The 20,828-nt window shown below is 45.4% G+C and overlaps 1 protein-coding gene across 5 annotated transcripts in view; it reads right to left on the minus strand.

Annotated features, from left to right (window-relative positions):
• The window catches only part of TPCN1 (two pore segment channel 1), a 50,018-nt gene that overhangs the window by 12,782 nt on the left and 16,408 nt on the right, over positions 1-20,828 (minus strand). For 3 of the 5 annotated variants that reach the window (XM_075516705.1, XM_075516704.1, XM_075516703.1), the window contains exons 3-17: positions 15,055-15,179; positions 12,291-12,467; positions 10,791-10,904; positions 10,401-10,531; positions 9,732-9,820; positions 9,087-9,121; positions 8,397-8,455; positions 7,482-7,581; positions 6,346-6,462; positions 5,246-5,370; positions 3,954-4,002; positions 3,691-3,754; positions 2,601-2,645; positions 1,405-1,461; positions 1,262-1,315 (exon numbers count right to left, since the gene is read on the minus strand). In XM_075516705.1, the coding sequence (XP_075372820.1) occupies positions 1,262-1,315; positions 1,405-1,461; positions 2,601-2,645; positions 3,691-3,754; positions 3,954-4,002; positions 5,246-5,370; positions 6,346-6,462; positions 7,482-7,581; positions 8,397-8,455; positions 9,087-9,121; positions 9,732-9,820; positions 10,401-10,531; positions 10,791-10,904; positions 12,291-12,467; positions 15,055-15,179 (1,341 nt within the window). Of the gene's footprint in view, positions 1-1,261; positions 1,316-1,404; positions 1,462-2,600; positions 2,646-3,690; positions 3,755-3,953; positions 4,003-5,245; positions 5,371-6,345; positions 6,463-7,481; positions 7,582-8,396; positions 8,456-9,086; positions 9,122-9,731; positions 9,821-10,400; positions 10,532-10,790; positions 10,905-12,290; positions 12,468-15,054; positions 15,180-18,811; positions 18,932-19,549; positions 19,615-20,223; positions 20,401-20,828 lie in introns of those variants that run through there. The other 2 variants (XM_075516702.1, XM_075516701.1) reach the window with 2 other exon arrangements.

The raw sequence follows: 20,828 nt of genomic DNA on the forward strand, positions 1-20,828 counted from the left end.
AGTCTGCAAAGCAGTCAGTTGGCTAACATGCTATAAATGCTGAGGCATAAGCTCCTGTAGGAAAGGCCACAAAGTAGTGTAGGAAATTCAGTCCTGCCTGTTTATTTCCTTCTATCTCACTGGAACATATCCACATCCCATAGCCTAGCCTTGACCTGCAGGGAGAGATCCTTTCAAAGAGGAGCCATCTGAATACTTCTCCCCCCCTGTCCTGGCAGCACCTTGTGAGCCTGTGGGTTAAAGACTGCCACAATAACATGATGATGCCCTGTTTCATCCCAAAGTCCTTCTTCCCAGGTTCCAAGGTGGGAGAGAAGTGAAGAGCTGGACGACAACATCCTTGTGAAAAGAAGTGTTGCAGAGCGCCTCTGCCTTCCAACTTTCATGACAAGTGTTTTGAAGACTAATGGCCAGGGAAGCACTAGAGCTACCCAGCAGTCAAATAAGAGGTTAGCAACCTCTCCTAGATTCTCCAGAGAACCTCCTGCTGCAGTTTTACACACTATTTTGATTCAACGGAGCTATACTTTTCTTCTCCCCGTGAGCAAGAGACACCGGCAGGAGAAGGGAAGTGAATTTACATCACTGAAGAGTTCCATGGCAGTGCAATGAACCAGCACATGAAGTTACAATTGCTTATACCGGGGCTGAAAAGGAAGACTAAGGTACACGTTTATGGAGGGGATGACGTTCAGTTAGAAAACTCAGCTCGTCAACTAGTTCATCTAGTCCTTTCAGACTTCTCCTCAGCGTGCCCCTGCACTCTGTACTCCAACAGGACTGCCTTTCTTTGCGTGGCAGAGAGCCAGCTCACAGCTGCAATCAGATCAGAGCTGGTAATGCCTCCTGGAATAGTCAGTGCAGCACAGAGCAACGTGAGCAAACTCCACACAGAGCCATCACAAACCTGGAGGAGCTTATCACTTTGCACGCTGTGCCTAACAAAACAAGGCTATTCTGCTCTCAGGGCTGAAGCCAGCTTTAAGAGTAATACAGCAGCTTTTGCAGAGAGTTGCACCAGAGGTGAGAGGCTCCCCAGACTGCAGTGGCTCAGGGAGCTGTGTAACAGTGCAGCAGCGTTCATGTGGGTCTGTGTGGATGCTGACGATCCCTGCCAGGCACAGCATTGTTCTAGACAGAGTCTGTACACCTGTGGCTAAGTTTTAACTTCAAACTGAATAATCTTCTGGGAACAGAGCTGTCTATTCCCCTCCCAACTCCTTATGAAATGACACGGCTCTGCTGGGAGGTGTCAACTTACTTGTGAGGAAGACTATGTAGCTCCATGGGACGTTTCTGGAGAAGAAATTCCCTCCTGCAAGACACAAGAAGAACTTTTTCTAGCCTTCCCTTTATTCAATGCCCCAGCATCATAGTCATGAAACAAGCTGCGATGTTTCCTACCTTGCAGCATGAAGGTTTCAACAAGAATCCAAATTCCATTCACAGCCACCACAGTATCTGGAAAACAAAGTAAAAACCCATAGCAAAACCACTCCTGGACCAGAGAACATCCATTTCCTAGGCTAACGAAAAGAGTACAATATAGGACAAGCAGCAGGGTCAGTGTTCCAATTCAACTAACAAACCAAACTCATAACTTGGGAGAGTTGCAAAACTACCCTGACTTCTCCCAGGCCTTTAACAGATGCAGTACCTTTATCTGCAGAAGGAAACAAAACTAAAACAAAACAATGGTCTGAATCATCTCAACCGTTTTTACCCATCATTATCTTACATTCTGCCATGTTATTACATGCATATTTCAGCTTCCTCCTAGTTCTGGAGCAAGATCTTGAGAACCACTAGCAGTGCAGGACAAAGGAAGAGTCCCCAGCAGTGCAGGACAAAGCCCTGTCGGCTTGGATCTATTGCTTCTCCCCAACATTCAAATCCTGAGAACTGAAGGCGCAGGACTTCTCCTTTTCACTCAGATCTCCTCACTCCACCCCACCCCACTCTCTTTAGTTTAGCATCCTAATTTACAAAAAACATCTCCTCCAACATTCAAAAAAACCCCAAATTACTGAGTAGGAACAGATCGAGTAGGAACAGTAGAACATAGCGAGCAGCACCACAAATAAGCACTCTTTCTCCCCTAGAGAAGAGGAGCACAGAATCATTCTTGCAGGCAGTACAGTTACCAAGCAATCCCTCCAGCAACGAGGATGCTTGCACTTTCTCAAGTGCAAACAGAAGAAGGTGGTTGACTGGTAAGGCAGTTCCTTACCCAGCATCCCTCAGCTGCAAGATAAAAACCTCAAGGCTTATGAAAGCTAACCACCAACCTACCCAAGTGCAACAAGCTGACTCGTACAGAATCAGACCCACAAGTGCTTTTTGAAGCAGTGAACCAACGAGCCTCTCCAGAGGATTCAACGCAGCGAGAGCCGAGAGCCCAGGCTGCAGCAGCGGTCAGAACAAGCATGCAGCTCCCTCCCTCTCCATCAAAACTCCCAAATTTGCACACAAGCCATGGCTCAAACCAAAGTCCAGGCCCCACCACGCTGAGTCCTTGGAGGGGCTGAGACAGACAGAGCATCCCAGATCCACACGATGAAGGGAGCCTAGCAGAGAGACAGCTCGTTACTTCTACTTACACATGGTGTATTGGAACACGCGGGACTTCACAAGGATGTTGATGCCTGCGTGAAGGAAAGTATGACAAACCAAATGTTTACACGATCCTCCATACCTCACACGCAGCTTCCTCTATCTTCTCCTTAGAGACATTTTTCATACCAATCCTCAGCACAGAAACTAAGCAGATTAGCAGATTATTAACTTTTACTTCTTGGGACCAAGTTCAAATTTCCTCTAGAATTTTAGCAGCAATGAACTCGCTATCCTTAACCCCCGAGATGCCTTTTTCTTCTCTATGTGCTAGGTCTGTGGTGTGGACAGAAGTAAATGCAGCTGCTGAAGCACTGCCCATGTTTGGAACAACACATATGCTGTCAAGGAGGGATGAATGCATCAGCAGAGATATGTAGGACTCCTATGGTTTGCTGTGTGCTTGGATCAAGATGTGTTAACTGTTTCCCACTAGCATACGACACTGAAAAAGAATTGCAGATACGTTCTTATTTCTGAATGGCTACATTCAGTCAGGAAACCTGGGACATGGGAGATAAATCACATTTGCAAACCAGATTACACTGATGGGTATTTCAGACCTCTGTCCCCTTCCCAAGCAGCTGCGCTTGACCTGTACGAGTGCTGCAACCACATCTTGGGACTAGGAAGCCTAGCAGCTTTTGTGAAAACACAAATCCCACTCCACATTCTGTGAGTTGCTGCTTGGGATATGGAGAAACTCTATAAACTTTACTAGATTCAGCAATCATAAATCCCCACCTAACCTCTGTGCTGAAAAAGGAACACAGCCCTCCATGACCTCAGGGTCTGGCTCGCTACAGAGCTTCTGCCAAGAGGTCTCTTATTTTAAGGAAGCCGGGGTCTGGGTCAGAGCACAGGGAATATTTACATGACAGAAATCTTCCTTGGAGACTCTGAATACAAGGCTCTGGCCTTGGAGGCTCTGAATACACGGAGAGTTGGTTAGTAGGCCTTCCCTCAGCTGTTTACCAGGGACATTAAGAGAAGGTCCCTTCAGAGGACCCTGTCTTTGTAAAGAAATGCTTTTCCTGTTAGTTGAACACATGCTGTCATGAAAACACAGCCTGTTACCTTTAAAAATAAGGAACGCTGTCCGTGGAAGGTCATCAAACCAGTGCTCGCGATTTCGTTTTGCCTGGAAGTGGAACAGCCACAATGAGAAGTCAATGCTACATCCATACAAAAAATGTGCAGTGATGGAGACCCACCTTATCCCCATCATCTGCTTCTTTTAGATTGCCTTTGTGTCTCACGCACCTTCTCTTTAATCACTGGCTTCCTTTGCTCTCCCTCCCACACACACTTCCCCTCTTCTCCACCCAAAAAATACTTACTTTCCATTTTAAGCCAACAACTTCATAGAAATTGTAAAAATCCTTTAGACTGCAAAACAGAAAGAAGCATCTGATCAGAGCCTTGGAGTTGATTAGATCCTTAATTGTCCTTGTCAGGCATCATCAGCAGAAAGTCCCTGGAAGTTATTAACTCCTTATTAGAACTGCAACCACAGCTGATATAACTCAACACTGACCTCTTCCCCATCTGGCCAAAGGTTACTGACTGACAGTAGCCAGAACAGGGTGCAAAGCCTACCTTCTTTCTGTAACACTACAGCCCTTAGAGGCAACTCTGACTCTACTGAACTCCAGAATTTTACCACTGAGAGGAAAGACCTGAGGCTTAGATAGCAAACTCCAAAGGATAGAGATTGTACTGCTCTTCAGTCTTGGACTGTCTTAATTACTTGTACAGTCCTTTTCTAACATCTTTGCACATTTTCTTTTCAAGGTAAAAATGAAATTTGAAAAAGGACATGAAAGCAAAGAAACTCATAAAACACGAGTGCCTGTCTAGGTGCTCAGGGTCAGGCCTGTAACAGCTTTTAGGTGTCTGAAAGTGAGGATGCTGAGCTTCTCAGACTCTTACTGGTGTCATTAGGTACCTAAATTCAGCCCTTCTCCCTGTGCCATTTTCAACACTTCTCTGTGGCACTTGACTTTAAGGAGAAGCATCGGCATCAGTTTCATGGGAGACTCCCTCCGAGCCTGTCTGTGGCCAGAACAAAGGAAAAGGAAGAGAAGGTCTCCTGCTCTAATTCCCTCTACTTCCATGCTGGCTGGAGTTAGCTGCACCCACCCACCAGAATGGTAATTCTCTGCCTCATAACACAGAGGATGACAGTCCTGAAAGCACCAGCAGAACCAGATTTTAATTAACAAAACCCTGGGGGACACAGCCAGCTGCTGGAAAAAACAAAAACTTGTTAAGCTGCAAGGCTGCACTGTGTGAAGAAATGCTCCTTGCAGGCTCTAATGCTGTTCCTCAATTTCTCGCTCCTCTGTTCTGGCAGGGGAGGTGGGAAACAGAGGCTGCCTGGTGACTGCCAGCAGAGCGCTGTATCCACAAGAGGGCACGCAGGAACTCCATCACCTCCGTAGCAAAACCTCAACTCTCAGGGTACCCACCCCTCCAAGCACCCAGACAAATCCTTTCAATCACGTAACTCTAGTCCCCCATCCCAGACAAGTTTCATTCCATAAACCCAGCCATCCTCTCTGAAGTACAGCCTAGCTTCAGAGAGTGAAACAACCTCCCTGCTCTGGGTGCAGCAGTAAGACCATCCTACCTGACTAAAGGAGTATTGCTTTGATTCAGTGCTTTGAAAGTGAGATATCGCTCTCTGGCACACATCCGAGGCTTGTAAAACCGCAACAGCCCTTCAAAGTGCTTGAAGGAAATTCCAGACGGCCTCTAGAAACAAGGGAATGTTGTCATAAGCAGCGACATCAGGCAGAAGCACACAGAGGCTAGCGTATTTAATTCTCACTCTGGATTCGTTTTAAGCAGGATTTCTACGTTATCGTAAGATGCCATTATAACTAAGCCCCAAAAGTACCCTAAGCTATTACTTTAACGTACTGAGCTTATCCCAGAGCACAGAGATCAGAAAGCTCTCCTGGCAGTCGGTCCCTCCAGCAAATGCAGAGCTGTTCTCTGTTGCCCTATCATGTGAAAACTGTCCAACCAGACACCCCAATGGACAGAGTTCAGCCACTCTTCTTGGGAAATTAGCAGACAGCCTAACAGGTCCCATTACTGGCACTTTTTTAAGACTATCAGCTATACCTCAGGAACTGTTCATATAATGAATGTGCCCTAAACATGAACTAATCTACTAGAAGTGGGTTAGTTATTTTTGGGCCTTATTTCTCTTCCTGCTCCACAAGTTAAGCAAGAAATCAACCCTCTCCCCCAGCGCTCTGTCCCTGTAAAGAGTTTTGTAGGTGAGTTACTTCTGATTCTGCAGCATTTACTCATGCAGTATCTAGCAACTGTACTGTACCTTCACATGTAGAACCCACCCCTCCTCTAAGTACTGGTGCTTGAGAAGCAAGTCCTCAAGTGATCCACACTGAATCAGAGAGAAATCAATGACTGCATGCTCTCCAGAACAAACTTCACTCATTTTATCAAGACACTTCCGTAACCTCACATGGGGCTGAAATTCAGACTACTTTGTTTTTTCTCCAGAAACAGATATAAACAAGTTACACAAATGAAAAAACAGTAGCCCTTGGTGAGTACGATTACGGCCAACAGACATAAATCATCTTTTCTGGAACATGCTCTTTAAGCACTCCAGACCACTGGTCGTCTTAAAACATTGCTGACCTCCCCTCCTGCTGCACCCCAGGCTGTTCTCAGCCTCCCTGCGGGGCCCCGTACCTGTTTGGTGATCAGCAAGCGGTAGGCATGCTGTATGGCCGTGCGCTTGTGCAGCAGCAAGGACTTAAACTTCCTCTTCTCGATGTCATTGAAAGTGTCGAACACAACAGCGAGAAGCTGCAGAGAGAAGACAGGAGAGATCCTTATACTCTGCGGCTACCAGAGCCAGTGCTTCTCGAACAGGCAGGAACAGCCGGAGGCAAGGAGAGGCATTGCCTGCAGGAGGAGTTTACTAAGCACTGCACTGACTGAGGCAGAATGGAGTCAGTGAGGGCCAGTTGGCCGGAAGGGATCCCACAAAAGGATCACCAAGCACACTGCGCACACACTGATCCACTTTTTGGAAGAGGTCCAGATGTTTCTGGCCTCCTAACATTCACTAGTGGTTTTAAGAGCTAAGGCTAAACCCCACACATGCCAACAGAAAACAGTATCAAAAGGTTTGTTAAAATGCCCTGGAAAGTGGGTTTTGAGGGCTGCTTTCTGGACTCACCCTTCCACAGGAGCTTTGGCAAACACATGTCAAAACTAACCCTCCATCTAGGACAGTGGCAGTGAAATCCAAGCCCACTACAAGCATCAAATCACTCACCTTGGGCTAGAGAATTCCTCAACTCCTTTCACAACCCCTTTTCCACTGCTCACATCCTCACCTGAGCTGGTCTTGGCCCTGCCTTAGATGCTGCAAGAAGCAGAGCCGGCACAGCAGCCACGCTCTCACACTGCAGTTATCAGCACTCTTCAAGTCCTGCCATACTTAGTAATTCCATCCCCTTCAAACTGATTTACAAAGTATTTCAGGCAAGCCCAGATAATAAAATGCCATTTTATGATAAATAATTAAGACAGAAAAGGACAATAAATTTCATGCAACTGAGTATGTCACTCCAAGCATGATATTAATGTGAGAGAAGTTGAAAGATACTCGTATCGTTCTGTTTTCTGTGATTTAGTTCAACTCCTTGTGGTTAAACATTAAAAGACTCCTATGTGTGGCAAAGCGGCCATTTCTCAAAGTATTCTGCCATAGGGTCTCAGATTATTACAGAGCACTCTTGGGAATGGGGAAGACTCTGCTGGGCAATGAGCTCCAAAATCAGGCAGAGAGAAGCCAAGTGCTTCAACAGGAGACTCACCAAGTTCATGATGAAGTACAGCTCAATGGAGAGATACACTATGAAGAAGACACAGGACCAGGGGTTCCGGGCATAAGATGGCATCATCACATCAGGGAAACTGCATCCGAAAAAGACACAAGTTTAAGCACCGAATAGCTCATGCTACACTTCCCACTACGAAGGCAAGAGGCACAGGACACAGGTGCGTGTGTAAATTCGCATCCAAAGATCTGCACATTTCTGCAAAACATGGGGTTGCTCATGACACAGAAGTTTGCGCCTAGCAACGAGCAGCAAGAACATGGAGGCATGATGAAGGCATCAGGCATCATGAATAAATATGAAGAGCACATTCCCTGCACATCCCAAAAACCAAATGGGCAAAGGGGATTTGTACCGTGGCTAAGGGTTGTGCTTTGATACTCAGCAACGACAGCGATTCGGCCTCGGTGTCAGAGTGTTACAACCTAAGAGTTATTCCATCCTTTGCTAATTTCCTAATCCTCAGAGCTCTCCCTGACAGCAGATCAATATTTACCCACTGCTGTTATCCCCCTTTCCCAGCAGATAGGTGAACCAAAGCAGAGGAATAGGAAATTACTTCACAACAGAAAACTGTCAGCTGACAAAGGAGCACAAATAGAAACTTTCCCTTCTTGGCCTGAGGCCTAATAAAGCTGTTTCCCCCCTTATTGCCCTCACAGTGATGAAGTGGTCTGAGTCGTTTAGAGATAACTCTGCATCTGAGGTCACAGTGTCCTAAAACAAAATGAAATACCAGTTCTTCCCATGCAGGCTGACCCAGGAAATCTCTCTCTCACGCAGAGGAAAGGAGTCACATTTGGAGACAGAGCATTTCAGCTGAAACTCTTGGCTCTGCTAGAATTTTCTGGGGACAAAGGGAAAGACTAAGCTAGAAAAGCATGAACTTACTTTGAAGTGGTCAAAAGCACGAAGAGATTCACAAGGCTGTTCTCTAAGGTATTGAAGTACTGAAAGAAAAAACTCCCATGACAAAATGCAAGCAGAATTTCATTCATAATTATATTTCATTCAAAAAACAACGAACCAACCCACCCACCCACTTGAATACAGGCACTTTACAATTCCCTGAAGCCTCCCCTAGGGAAAGGGTACTTCAGCATTGGTCCTTTTTAAAGGTCCCTGCGAGATGGCATGTGAAGAGTTAAAACAATTAAAAGCTCATCTACACATTTTCATAGTAGTTACTCCCAGCAAGCTATAGACTCGGCAGCAGCAGAAACTAGTGGCTGCTAGACTGTGACAGCCACAGTCTGAGGCAGCTGAGCTTTCACCCGGACACCTTCCTCCCCTGGAGACAGTGGCAGGTGGCTCGTTAGACTGAATTAAGACACCAAGAACAAGGAACAACTCCGTGAATGTTCCCTTTGGGACATCCTGTCTTTGAGGAAGTTCTCTGCACTGTCTTCCTTCCCAGCAGGGGGTAAACCAGGGTAACAGCACCAAGCAGCCTCTGACCAGCTAGCATCTGGCTTCCCAGACCACCACACAGGACTAAGCTACGTCTACACAGTAATGTTTGATTCTTAAGCATGTCAAAATAGGACTTAAGCTTTGGTTGAAAGAATCAGTGATACTCACCGGATCCGAGTGGTTAGGAGAAAACAAGTAAAAACCTAGAGAAGCAGCAGAGAAGATAGAGGAGGACAGAAGAAAGTGGGAAAGAACAAACAAAAATAAAGACTGTTTAATGTCAAGCAGCAGAGTGGTGAGTCTCTGTTCCCAAAGAGAAGGTCACACTAAGAGTAAGCCCTCTCTCACACCATGAAGAGGAGAGTATCTGGAAGGCCTTCTCCATACAGATTTGCCAATACATGTCATTGGTGTTTCACCGACCCTTTCGGAAAACAAACTTTCTAGGGATGGTTTGAGTATAGGACTGTAGCAGGTACACTACAGACACATGCACTCCTAGGAATGTAGACTAAACTTACAAGATTGAGGAACAGTTGATGGAATCAGAACTTGGAAACCACAACCACACACACCAGAGACTATCCTCTGGAAGAGGTCAAAAGGATGTTTGTCTCAAAATCAAATACCCAGCTTCTAGATTTTGTGGATCTTTAATTCTGCCTTCCAGATAACTGCAGATGAAATAGGATAAATGGAAGATCCTGGCAGGACTCTGAATCTGATCAGCTTTATATTCATCCAGGCTGTTTGTGTTGCTTTTGGACAATAATGGTGAAGAGCATCACTTCACCTTCCATAAATACAACTCACCCAGGATGGCAAAAATCACCATGAAGAAAAGCAGGAGGAGAAGAATGTCAATAAACGGTGGAAGGGACTGGAAGATCTGTCGCAGATTTCTGAAAAAGAAGAAAACATTAATAAACTAAAATGTGCATGTTTTCTCCTCTGGGTTGGCAGGGAAAAAAAACCCAACAGCACACCATACTTGAGGACTTTCTTCCCACTCCCTCCAAGGATTAAAAGTAGAAAGCTAGGTAAATTAAGATTGTTTCCAAGCTACCTATCTGTCCTTTGCAGTCAGCTCTCAGGTACTGCTAACAATACTAATGTCACCCTGTCAGCTTTCCTCCTCCAGACTAAAGACTAGCTCTGTGATTCATTGTGCAGTTTACAGGCAAACCTAGCAGCCAGAAACGATACAGCCACGCTCACGTGTTGTGCTGAGGCAGTTATACAGCTGAGGACAGTACACATAAGCACTGTGTACCATCAGCACATCCAAAGCTACTACCTATGAAATTTCCCTATGTAGGCAAGACACTAGGTACACTTCAGTCGCAATTACAAAAGATCTCCGAGATCTGAAATGCCCATGAAAGACACTTATTCTCCTCAGATGCCTGCAGGATCAGAGTGCTTTTCCTCCACCCCAGTCCCAGGTATGACAGCAGAAAACCTAGCCAGCTGAGCACTCACCTTCTGACGGCACCACAGTAACGGCAGTCCACCAAGAAGATACAGCGCAGAGCTCTTGTTATCCGGACATGCGAGGTTTGGCGCACCAACACCACGATGGCCTCTATGAACTGTACAAACAGCACGCAAGTCTGCAAAAAAGGGGTTTAATGAGAGGCACAGCTGCAGTCTCCTTTTGGGAAAGGCAAAGCTCCCGCTGATCACTCCTTTATTTGGACACTTCAAGGATGGGAGGTGTCTCTGAGAGCTTAGAGATTTCACATGAATCATTTGGCAGCTAGGACACATGGCTAAGTCATCCCTGCTACAGTACAGGCCAATATTTACTTGAGTTCTTCGGTTCCCGAAGATGCTGAAGGAGAAACACTGACAATCAGATAGACAACTTACCTTCACCATAGTCCTTTTGTGCCTGATAAAGGTTTGGAAGCCCAGCCACCTCATCTTCATCGAGAGTTCAAAGACTACCACAATTAATGCAAACAGCTCTAGGGTTGCATGGACCTGTTACAATACAGCAAAGCTTAAATGAGTGCTTCTGATAACAAACAGCAGCACATCAGAGACCACATTTCTACCCTTCCTTTTTCAAGAATCATGTGGGTTTGACAACAGTCTGAGCATAGCTCTGTGACATGCAGGAAACCCCAAGGCCACTCTTAAAGCTAGCACAGCACTCTGTTTTTCAAAGTTTCTATATTTATTGCTTTGTGCTTTTATTAAAGCCGGTAGAGTTTTCCCCTATTCAGTATCAGCCCAGAATTTCTTGGAAATCCACATCCCTTTTGGACTTGAATAACACATCAGAAAAATGTATTGATACATTTGAAACAAAAGGGCAAGACACCAGCAACTCGAGCAAAAACCTTTTAAAAAAGTTTGTGACTGCAATTTTTTTAGTGAAATGCAGGAAGAAAAGCTGCTGGGCAGAGAGAATTTACACACAGAAGGGTCTTCTCTTGAAATAGATGTTCTGGACAACCACAGACAGAGTCCTGATCAAGCTCTGGAACAGAACGCAGCTTTTGGCAGTGCTGATGGACCCCTTCTCTGTTGGAAGACGCAAAATGCGCCACAAAGATAACGACAGTATTTTCTTACAACCTCAGCTTTAGTCGCAGCTCAAAACCAAAACTGAGTTACGCAGCCCTGACTCATTTTGAGGAACACTTTGACCCCAAGGTTGTCACGGCTGTTCTACACGTCTGGCATGGTCCTAGGGTGCCATTAACAGCTCCAAAAGCCGATGTAGATTCTCCCACCAGCAACAGCAGCTCCTAGCACTGTGCCTGACAGTGTATACACCAGTATGTAGTGTGACATGTGTAGTATGACAATAGTACACACCAGTTTGCGTATCCCTTCTCTCAGCCTGCATTTTGTGAAGGTTAGACATAAAACTTCAAGTCCTTCAAACATACACACACACACATTAAAAAGAGTCCTTACAACACTGGGAGGAGAGGACAGGAGAAGGTTGAGCAACCTGTCCCCGGCTGAGATCCGTTTGTGTTCTAGGAACCAGCGGTGGTACTGGGGTAATGGCACCAACCCTGAGAATGACTTTAAAACCACCCCGTCAAAGCACACAGATTCTTGACTTACCTCAAGAAAAAGCAAACCCCACACATTTCTCTAACAGTTACAAAACCTAAGAACTGCACAAATTGATAATATGAAATAAGTGTCACTTTCATTGTGGTCTATGCACATCAGACGAAAAAAGGATATTTTGCTGGTTGACATACCTGCTGTCAACCAATTTACAGAACAAGCCAGGTGGTTTTTTCCTATTACTGCTACCTTCTTCCTCTATGTTTATCTGCCTTCTTCCTCTTACCCACACATGCAAAACAGGCAGATTTCTTCATTTTGCCCCAAAGTACTTACAAAGATGCCAAGACGGAGCATAGGAACAGCTGGCGCCTCGCAGAGAGACAGCAACAGGAGAAGCAGTGCTGTGCTCAGCTCCATTAGGTAGAAAAGGTGATTGTGTGCAAAGAGGTAGGCAGCGAGTGCTTTGGCATTTTTGGGGTGAGTGAAGAACTTATCATTATTTTCTCCTTCCTAAGGCAGCAGGAATAAAGAAGAGAACAGCATTAGTGACTCTTGGTACTATAACAGAGCTTTCCACATGAAGAACGTAGACTTTTATAAGGATTAGATACAATTCCCAACAGGCTGTTCCCACTTTACAGCCTGACATTGATCTGTTTATTGAGGAATGAACTCCACACACATGGGACATCCCCTTCTGTTCATAAGCATATTTCAGTAATGAAACTCATTAATATCCACAAACTCCTGCTTCAGAAACCCTTGAGCCTTTTCAAAATGAGGAAGAGTGCTGAAAGAGTTTATAAAGGTAGGCAAAGAAACTTTAGTCAAAATTCCAACATAAACACAGCACTTCATTTATTTGCAACCACTTCCACATGTTTACAGACTTCTTTGATTAAACTTTTGCAGGACAGAACACGAAAACACACAGATAAGCTCCAGGGCACCTGGCTGACAGTTAGTTCCTCCTTATCTTGGCCTTGCAAAATGTCTGGGAGAAAACACTGGAGCACATGCAGTGTTTTCTGCTTCAGGAATATGAGAAGACAGACCCCATGAAAAATTAACAAGCCCCTATGCTGATTTGTCATTCCCTCTTAACTAGAAAGCTTAATTAACATTAAAAGGTCAGATACTCCATCTTAACAGTTTGCCTACAACTGATTTTTAAACAGCTACATCATTACTATTTTTACCTCTAGGACAAAACTTAGTTCAGGGAGAATTTAGAGGTTTTTCATGGAGAACCACCCAACAGGTTCTTCTCTTTCTTGAGTCAATGGTTTAAGCAAGGGAGCTTTAATCACTCACAGGAAACTTGCTGCCTCTTGGAAACTGTCATAAGAGATCATTTTTCCCTACCTGGGACACTCAGCTGCACAAGTAGGTTTGTTTGTTTGTTTGTTTTTGTTTGTTTTTAAATTAACATCTTTCCAAGTAAGCAATTACTGTCAGGACAATAAGCTATTACTATCAAAGCAGAATAACTGTGATTGCAAATGGATAACAAGGTCAGGAAACAGGATCTCCTTTATGAAGTGAAGCATTCTCGAAACGAATTCAGAAGATGGTTTCAAACGTTTCTCATTTACTCATCTCACAGGCAAGCTCACATTCTGTTTAAGAACAAACGAACAAATACTGCCAGGTCAGTGAGCCAGATTGCGAGCAGGATAAAACCCAGCAGCCAGCTCCATAAAACACAAGCCCCCCCACTCAAAGAGAGCGCTAGCTTAGATCAGCAGGGCATTCTTATTCACGCCTGACAAAACACACTAGCAGAATGAAAAATAGTCTAAATTCTGCCTCGTGGTAGCCAAGCAATTCAAAACGTTGCTGGACAGCAAAGTCCTCTTATTCAGATAAGACACTCTTGCCTGCAGCTACTGGTTCAAATAAACAATCTGCATGCTCTTCAAGTTACATCTACTTCATTTCAAGGACATTGTCATTATGACCATTGGTCAAGGCAGCAGCAAGAATAATCTGCATCTGAAGGGCCAAGCCTGCTGCGTACATTACCATCAGACGCTGCAGCAACTCAATGACCCTTTGCAAAGCATCTCCAGTAATCATGAGTTTAAACAAAAGCCCGGGAGGGGCTGGAGCTACCATTATATTGTCAGCGCTGCTCTAGCATACGACGAAGCTGAAGTATTACCAAGGTCCAAGCCTACCCGGTTTTAAAATGTCAGAGAAGCAATACTTCTCAGTCCTGTGGGGTAAGGAGCAGGGAGGAACAAATGGTTTCAATCACCTTGTGGTGACTTAAGCAAAAAACCCAGCTGGGTCCAAAGCATCTCAAGCTGCAACGCAGAGCCTTTGAAAGGGAATGAAGAGAAGGAGGAAGGAAGGACAGTAAGGGAACCAGCAACAGTTTCAGACTGGCCAGCTCTGGGAGAAGCTCAGTTTTGGTACCTATTCATCACACCCGACTGTACGGCGATCTTAAAAATATTATACCTTTGTTGAAGTAATGATGGTGTTTCCTGTAACTGGAGCATGGGTGGGGTTTGTTTGTTTGTTTTTTCTTTTTAAATAGGATAAATTTCACCCCTGGGCTGATCCTAATCTCAGCATGCTCTCTTCCTGTAGAAATCAAGACCTCTACCTTCTTTTGTGTCTTACATGATCTGCAGGGCCTGACTGATGCTAAACGAACACCCCAGGGTCACCCACCAAACCTGCGGCCAGGGCAGGATTAGGACCTGCAGTTCCAGAACATGAGATGTCTCCAGGAGAGCGCTGACCATTCAGCCTGGAGCGACTGAAGAGATAAAATGATGACCTATGACAAGTTACAGAAATCTCCATGGTAAGGTGGCAGAACTGAACATGTGCTGAGTCCCTCAACTACTACAGTCCTTGGCACTGGGAGATGGGAGAGGATGGGTAGCTTGTTCAGTTACTCCCAAATGACTTGCCAGAGCCCATCTGAAGGCACTTCCAGCATCTCCCCACTCTTTGAGCAGATTCCTTTGCAAAGCACCAATTTTTTAGCCTCAAAACCGAAGCTCTTTGTTTCTTATAATCAAGAACTACCATAGTTTCAGAAGTACATTTTTCACACAATACATCAAACAGCAGGGCTCACCTGGAGGTAGATTGCTGCCTCTTGGTAGTTCATTTCCCAGTTGTGTCGGGCAGAGCTTTGCTGTGCACAGCAGTCCCCCGCAGCAGGGCTGGATGCATCATTAATAACGTCATAGCTGCCTCCATCTGCATCAGTACAATAAGAGAAAAATTGATTTACAATTAAGCTAGCCGAGATTGATCAGGAGGCATGCAAACAAGCCAGGCACTGGGACCAGAGACAAGCATCAAGAGGTGGCAGAGTACCCAGGAAACTGGCAGCTTGTACACAGACAAATTGACTCTTCCCGTGTAGGAGCTTTTAAGAGACACACTCAAACTCAGCACTTCAACACGGGAACGCTCCCAAAAGCTCATCAAAAGAGACAGCATCCTATTTAATACAATAAGCAGGTCTCCTGGCTCAGGAGATCTGTGCTGTCATGTTCGTAGCATGCTATCAGCAGTCAAACTATAAACAGGCAGCTAACAGCTAGAAGTCTCCGAGGATGTCGTCCAACCCACAAAATAAAAGTGGGCTTGCTAAAGGAACGCTGCCTTTCTGCATTTAATGGCAGGAGAGGCCACGGAAGAATGGAGTACAGGACTACCACAGGCAAGGGAAACCAGACTGAGTATAGAAGCTGTGTAGTACACTAATAGCAGCAGTCAGTATTTTTAGTAGGAAGCCTCATTTTTCAGAGCTCTACAAAGTTGTTAAACAATGCATCTTTGCAACGCTCTTTTTGGTGCAGGTAAGTACCAATACTCCTCTGATGAAAACAAACAGCAAGATTAATTTTCTATTTATATCCCATAAATTAATTCTGAAACTTCTAAGAGCATGCCTGGCTCATCAGTAAAGCACTATAAAACAATGAACATTTGTCCCAGATCTCATAACTAAAAATTTCATTTTAAAAATACAATTCTATTGCAAAAAGCAACTCCCAAGCACAGCTACCCATACATAGTGCCCCTCCATGGGAGAGCTACGCAGGGCAGGTATATAAACACCAGAATACTCGCCATTTTTTGCATTCCACAGCCTCAGTGCTATTAAAGAGACAAGAAAAACATGCACGAAGGCAATTATTGTTCAAAAAGGGAACGTCACTTGATTTCTTCTTCTGGGACTGGGATTTTTATTTTGCACCTTTGACAACGAATACTGAGCACAGACCCCACAAAAGCGAGACCTGCTTAGGGCCAGGCGCGAAACCTGCGGTGGAGCTGTCCACACACTCCGTTCTCCAGAGTTGCAATCATTACCCAAACCACATGGTCATTCTTGCCCTCAACAGAGTCTTCCCTCCTTCGGTGCCTCATGTTCTTAAAGAGGGTACATGTAAAATTGATCTTGCCAGTGCAAAAGTGCTGATTTCCTCCTTTTTACGAGCACAGAAGCTGTGATGCAGTAGCTTGTTCTCTCTGTCTTATGAGAAGTTATCCAAGAGTGGGAAAAAATTACAATGAGGCTCTTTTCCTCTCTCATGACAGCACGCTGAAGATTTGCTGCATCTCTTTGCTATGACAAAATAATCCTCATTGAATTACTGATCCAGGCTTTCTAGAACACCCTCAGGAGTGGGGAGTGAGTCCACGCCAAAAACTGCACCCATCGAGAGAAACGGCACTGCGTGCTCCTGACAGAGGCAGAAACCCCTTCACCAATGCAGAGCCACAGCTGCCTTTTCCACCCTCAAATCAAATGAAGATAATATTTATTGGGGATTTGTGAAGACTTTCCAGATCGCATACTCAGATTGCCGAGAATCCTGCAGCATTTAAGCCTATTTCTCTTCCTTGCTTCCCCCATACCCTTAAAATACCACTCAAAAGCTGGTCGAACGTTTGAATGAGGCTGATTCCTCTCCCACACTCCTTTTACACCTTGAATGAGCACGGTTCTTGAAAAAACTGAATCATAGAAAATTTATTTATCCACAGAACTGGATGGCAGACTTCTGGGTTTGTTTGCCTTTTAAGTAAAAGATGGCAGCAATTTGCAAAAATCAGAAGCTTTACATTGTGAGCTCTAAAAATTTCTTAAATGTTATTATTTACGAAGCTTTTACTGTATATGTGTTTCAAAGAGACAGACTCCCTTAAACTTGCAGCCCGATAGCAAAAACCTTTTTGCATTTAATGCTTAACAGAGTCGCAGAAGGAGCACATCTTCATTAGAACCCGGACTCCCTGCTGCAGATCTTTACCACCCAGAAGACAAGTATTTTCCAATCCTTATTCCCATCCCAACAGATTGCTTGCTGCCAGACGAGAGACACTGCAGCCCTGTCCTGCCTGCCCTCCCCTCCGTGGGGCACTAAGCTGGGTCACAGCAGAGGCAGAGCACAAAGTAGCCTCCAGCCCCCAGCCTCAAAGCCCTCAAGCATCACCACAGACAGGCACGGAGCTGTCAAATACCCCCAAACTGTGCTGAGGCGCACGAGCGACCGGTACATGGGAGCAGAGAGTGCAGCCTCTTCTTACCCCACGTAACCGGCTGTCTGAAGATGCCGAGAGCCATACGTGCCGTCCATGGTGTTACTGGGACAGCTCTACAGCACGTCACCCGCAGCTCCTTCCTTACCTGGCGGCTGGGGCGAGGCTGCAGGATGCCTTGCTCAAACCAGCAACAACTGTGAAGGTGCTAGCAGGAGCCAGGGTTTCGGGCCTTTCCATTACTCACCTTCAAAACACAGCAAGGGTTCAGAGAAAATCTGAGTGTGATTCATCTCACACAGTTCAGGGGATATTGAAAAAGCACGGAATCAACACCTTGGCTGCACTAGCTCTTTCGGGGAAGAGGGACATAAGTTTAAGAAAGAAATTTAGACTGGATTTAAGAAAGAAATTTTTTACCATGAGGGTGGTGAGGCACTGGAGCAGGTTGCCCAGAGAGGTAATGGAGGCCCCATCCCTGGAAACATTCAAGGTCAGGTTGGATGGGGCTCTGAGCAACCTGATCTAGGTAAAGATGTCCCTGCTCTTGCAGGGGGTTGGAAGAGATGACCTGTAAAGGTCCCCTCCAATCCAAAGCATTCTATGATTCTATGACATATTAAGCAGGTTGCTTACAATATTACCATGTTATTGGAGCATTACAGTATAAACAAAATTTAAGAACATCAAAACATACTGTGGTCAAATCAGCAAAGGTTTGTAGCATTGAAGAAAACACCAAAGCACTGCACGCTACCAAAAGATGCCAAAACCACCTTTAACCCCGAAGTAGTTCTTTCGCAAAGACCAACCTCTCTGTGAAAAGGATCAACACTGCAAAGAGATATACCACAGTAAAAACCCAGGACCCCTCTCTGCATTCCACACGGAGGACTCGCAGCTGAAGCAGAAGAGATGTCCCAGTGAGATCAAGGTTGCAAATACAAAACAGCCCCCAAAGATGCAAATCAGAAACAAAAAATAACTCCAGAAACGAAGACGTTTTCCTCCTAAACCAGACATCATCTTTCTAGGCACAGACAACAGAAAATGTACTGGTGAAGTGTTCCGGTGGGGAGCTGCATTTTGTGGATCAGCTCCTTCCCCATCAGGTACCAGAAGGTTGATCTAGCATCCCTGAGGCAACAGCATCATCTGGGTAATAAATAATAATAAAAATAATAATAAATTTGAAAAGCAACCCTCTGACTGTTTGTTTGGCAGCCCTCCAGCTAGCTAATTTCCTCAGCTGCTCCCATGATAACAATGACACAGACTAATGCAACCTCCGCTCCGCTCAGCTCGTGCTGCAGAACATCCCCGACGGCATTTACCATTAGTATTGAGCTCAATGAGATAGGAGGATCTCTCCACAGGACTCCCGTAATCCTCGAAGTAGATGGCAGGCGGCTCTCTCCACCGCATGGCAGCCGCCGCGTCGGGAAGCGGGCACACTTGTGTTCGGAGTCGGGGAGAGGGAGACAAGTCAGATCTGAAGTTCCTCCCTCCCTCCCCTCCGAAAGCCGATCCTCAGTTTCGCAGCTTCCTCAAGGGAAAGCTACGCACAAAAGATTTTCCTCTGCTCTCTGCAGAACGAAACGTTTTCTCCCCTCCCCTCTGAGGAAGGTGGCTTCGGTTAAATCGTTTCCCTATCGCTGTCTTAGTGGCAGGATGTTTCTAAGTGCAAGTTGTGGGAAGGCTTAGCTGCGGGACAAAGAGCTTTTAAGCATGAGCATGGTGGTAAAGCAAGGCTTCACGTGCCGTGCTCTCTTATTTTGGCACAGAGCAGAATTTGCTCACCAGCATGAACAACTAATGGGAAAGGAGTCAAAGTGCTGACTACTCACAGCAAGGAGTCTTCCCCCACCCCCCCAGCAAAAAAAGAAAACAGATATTTGTGAAGTTCGCAGTACAAGGGGCATGGCAAGTAAACGAACTGAGCTGTTCACAGATGGCAAAGCTTCCTTCCACACTTGCGTAACTTATCCCAGACGTTCCCTGAAAAGGGAGAGAGGGAGGGGGAAAAAAAGAAAAGAGAAAAAAAGAAAAAGCAAAACCAGCTGGCTGCTTACACAAGGCATCCGGAATGATACTGCCGGGACTCCAACATTTCCATTCAGTGCAGCAGAGCATGCTCCTGTGTAAATAGTTTCCATATGTCATCATTACAATAAAAAACAGAAAACAAAAAAGAAAGAAAGAGAAGGAGCATAAACTTTCCTGAGCCCAAACCTCTCCCTTTGCAAAACAAATTCCCGACTTAGGGGAAGGAAAAACTCTCCACTGGCTGAGAGAGCAAACAAACTCCTCTCATTCGGAGGAGCTCACGCGGCCGCGGGGGATCTCGAGGGCAGGGCCGAGAGGGGACTAAGGGACAGAAACCATTCACAGGAACCAGGGAGAAATCACCCTTCCCAGCCAGGCGAGTGTATGTCAAACTGAAGTCAGTTCGGACTTTCATTGTTTGATCCTTGGTGTCTGCATTTGTTTTAACAAATAATAATAATTTTAAAAATCAAAAAAGCTAGTAACCTCCTACCAATTCAAAGAGTTATAAACAAACTCTACAGGGTAGCTCTTACATTTGCCTCAGAGCTCTCCCAGTCTGGCTCTCATTAGCCTGTTTGCCAGATGTTCTGCTTTCTAGATAGCACACACTTTTTATGGCGTTACACTGGAACAGACTGAGATGCCTCTAATTAGCTCCTCGACTGACTCCAAAGCCATGTGCCTTTACCAGACTTACCAGGGCTTTCTCCTAAAAGATTGAGGAAGGTCTTGATGGAGCTGCTAGTTGCCATCCTGTCTAGATAATGCTATTTTAGCTAGTATGCCTGTGACGACAGAACTCTGCAAACTGTGTGGAAGGCAGGGCAAGTGACATAATTCAGCAAAAATATTCTTATAGTTAAATGTCATTCATACTGTTTACATATCACCTGCATAGCCAATGTAAGACAGCAGTATGCGAGTTACTCGTCTAATGAATTGCACGTGCAAGTAATATTTCTCTTGATAGGCGAAAAAAGAAATGCCAAGGACACATGACTTCGGAGACAGGACACATCTTCATTCACATTGCCTTACAAGGTTCCTGCAAGTGGATGCACCAAATAGAGCAGCAAGAGAGAAAAGTAAGCAAGGCGTTACCTCCCGCAGTCGGGAAAGGTCAAGCTGTCCAGGGCACACGCTCCGGGCAGCTCCAGTAACCGTCTCGGACAACCGGAGACGTGCCAGCTGATAAAGCACTCCGCAGTGCACCAGCCACTGGGCCACAGAGGAGGAGGACGGGGAAAGAGAAGGCCAAATTGTCAGTTAACCATCAGATTCCTTCTTAATTAAATATAATCT

Source organism: Mycteria americana, chromosome 13 (assembly GCF_035582795.1).
Source record: "Mycteria americana isolate JAX WOST 10 ecotype Jacksonville Zoo and Gardens chromosome 13, USCA_MyAme_1.0, whole genome shotgun sequence".
Lineage (NCBI taxonomy): Eukaryota > Metazoa > Chordata > Aves > Ciconiiformes > Ciconiidae > Mycteria > Mycteria americana.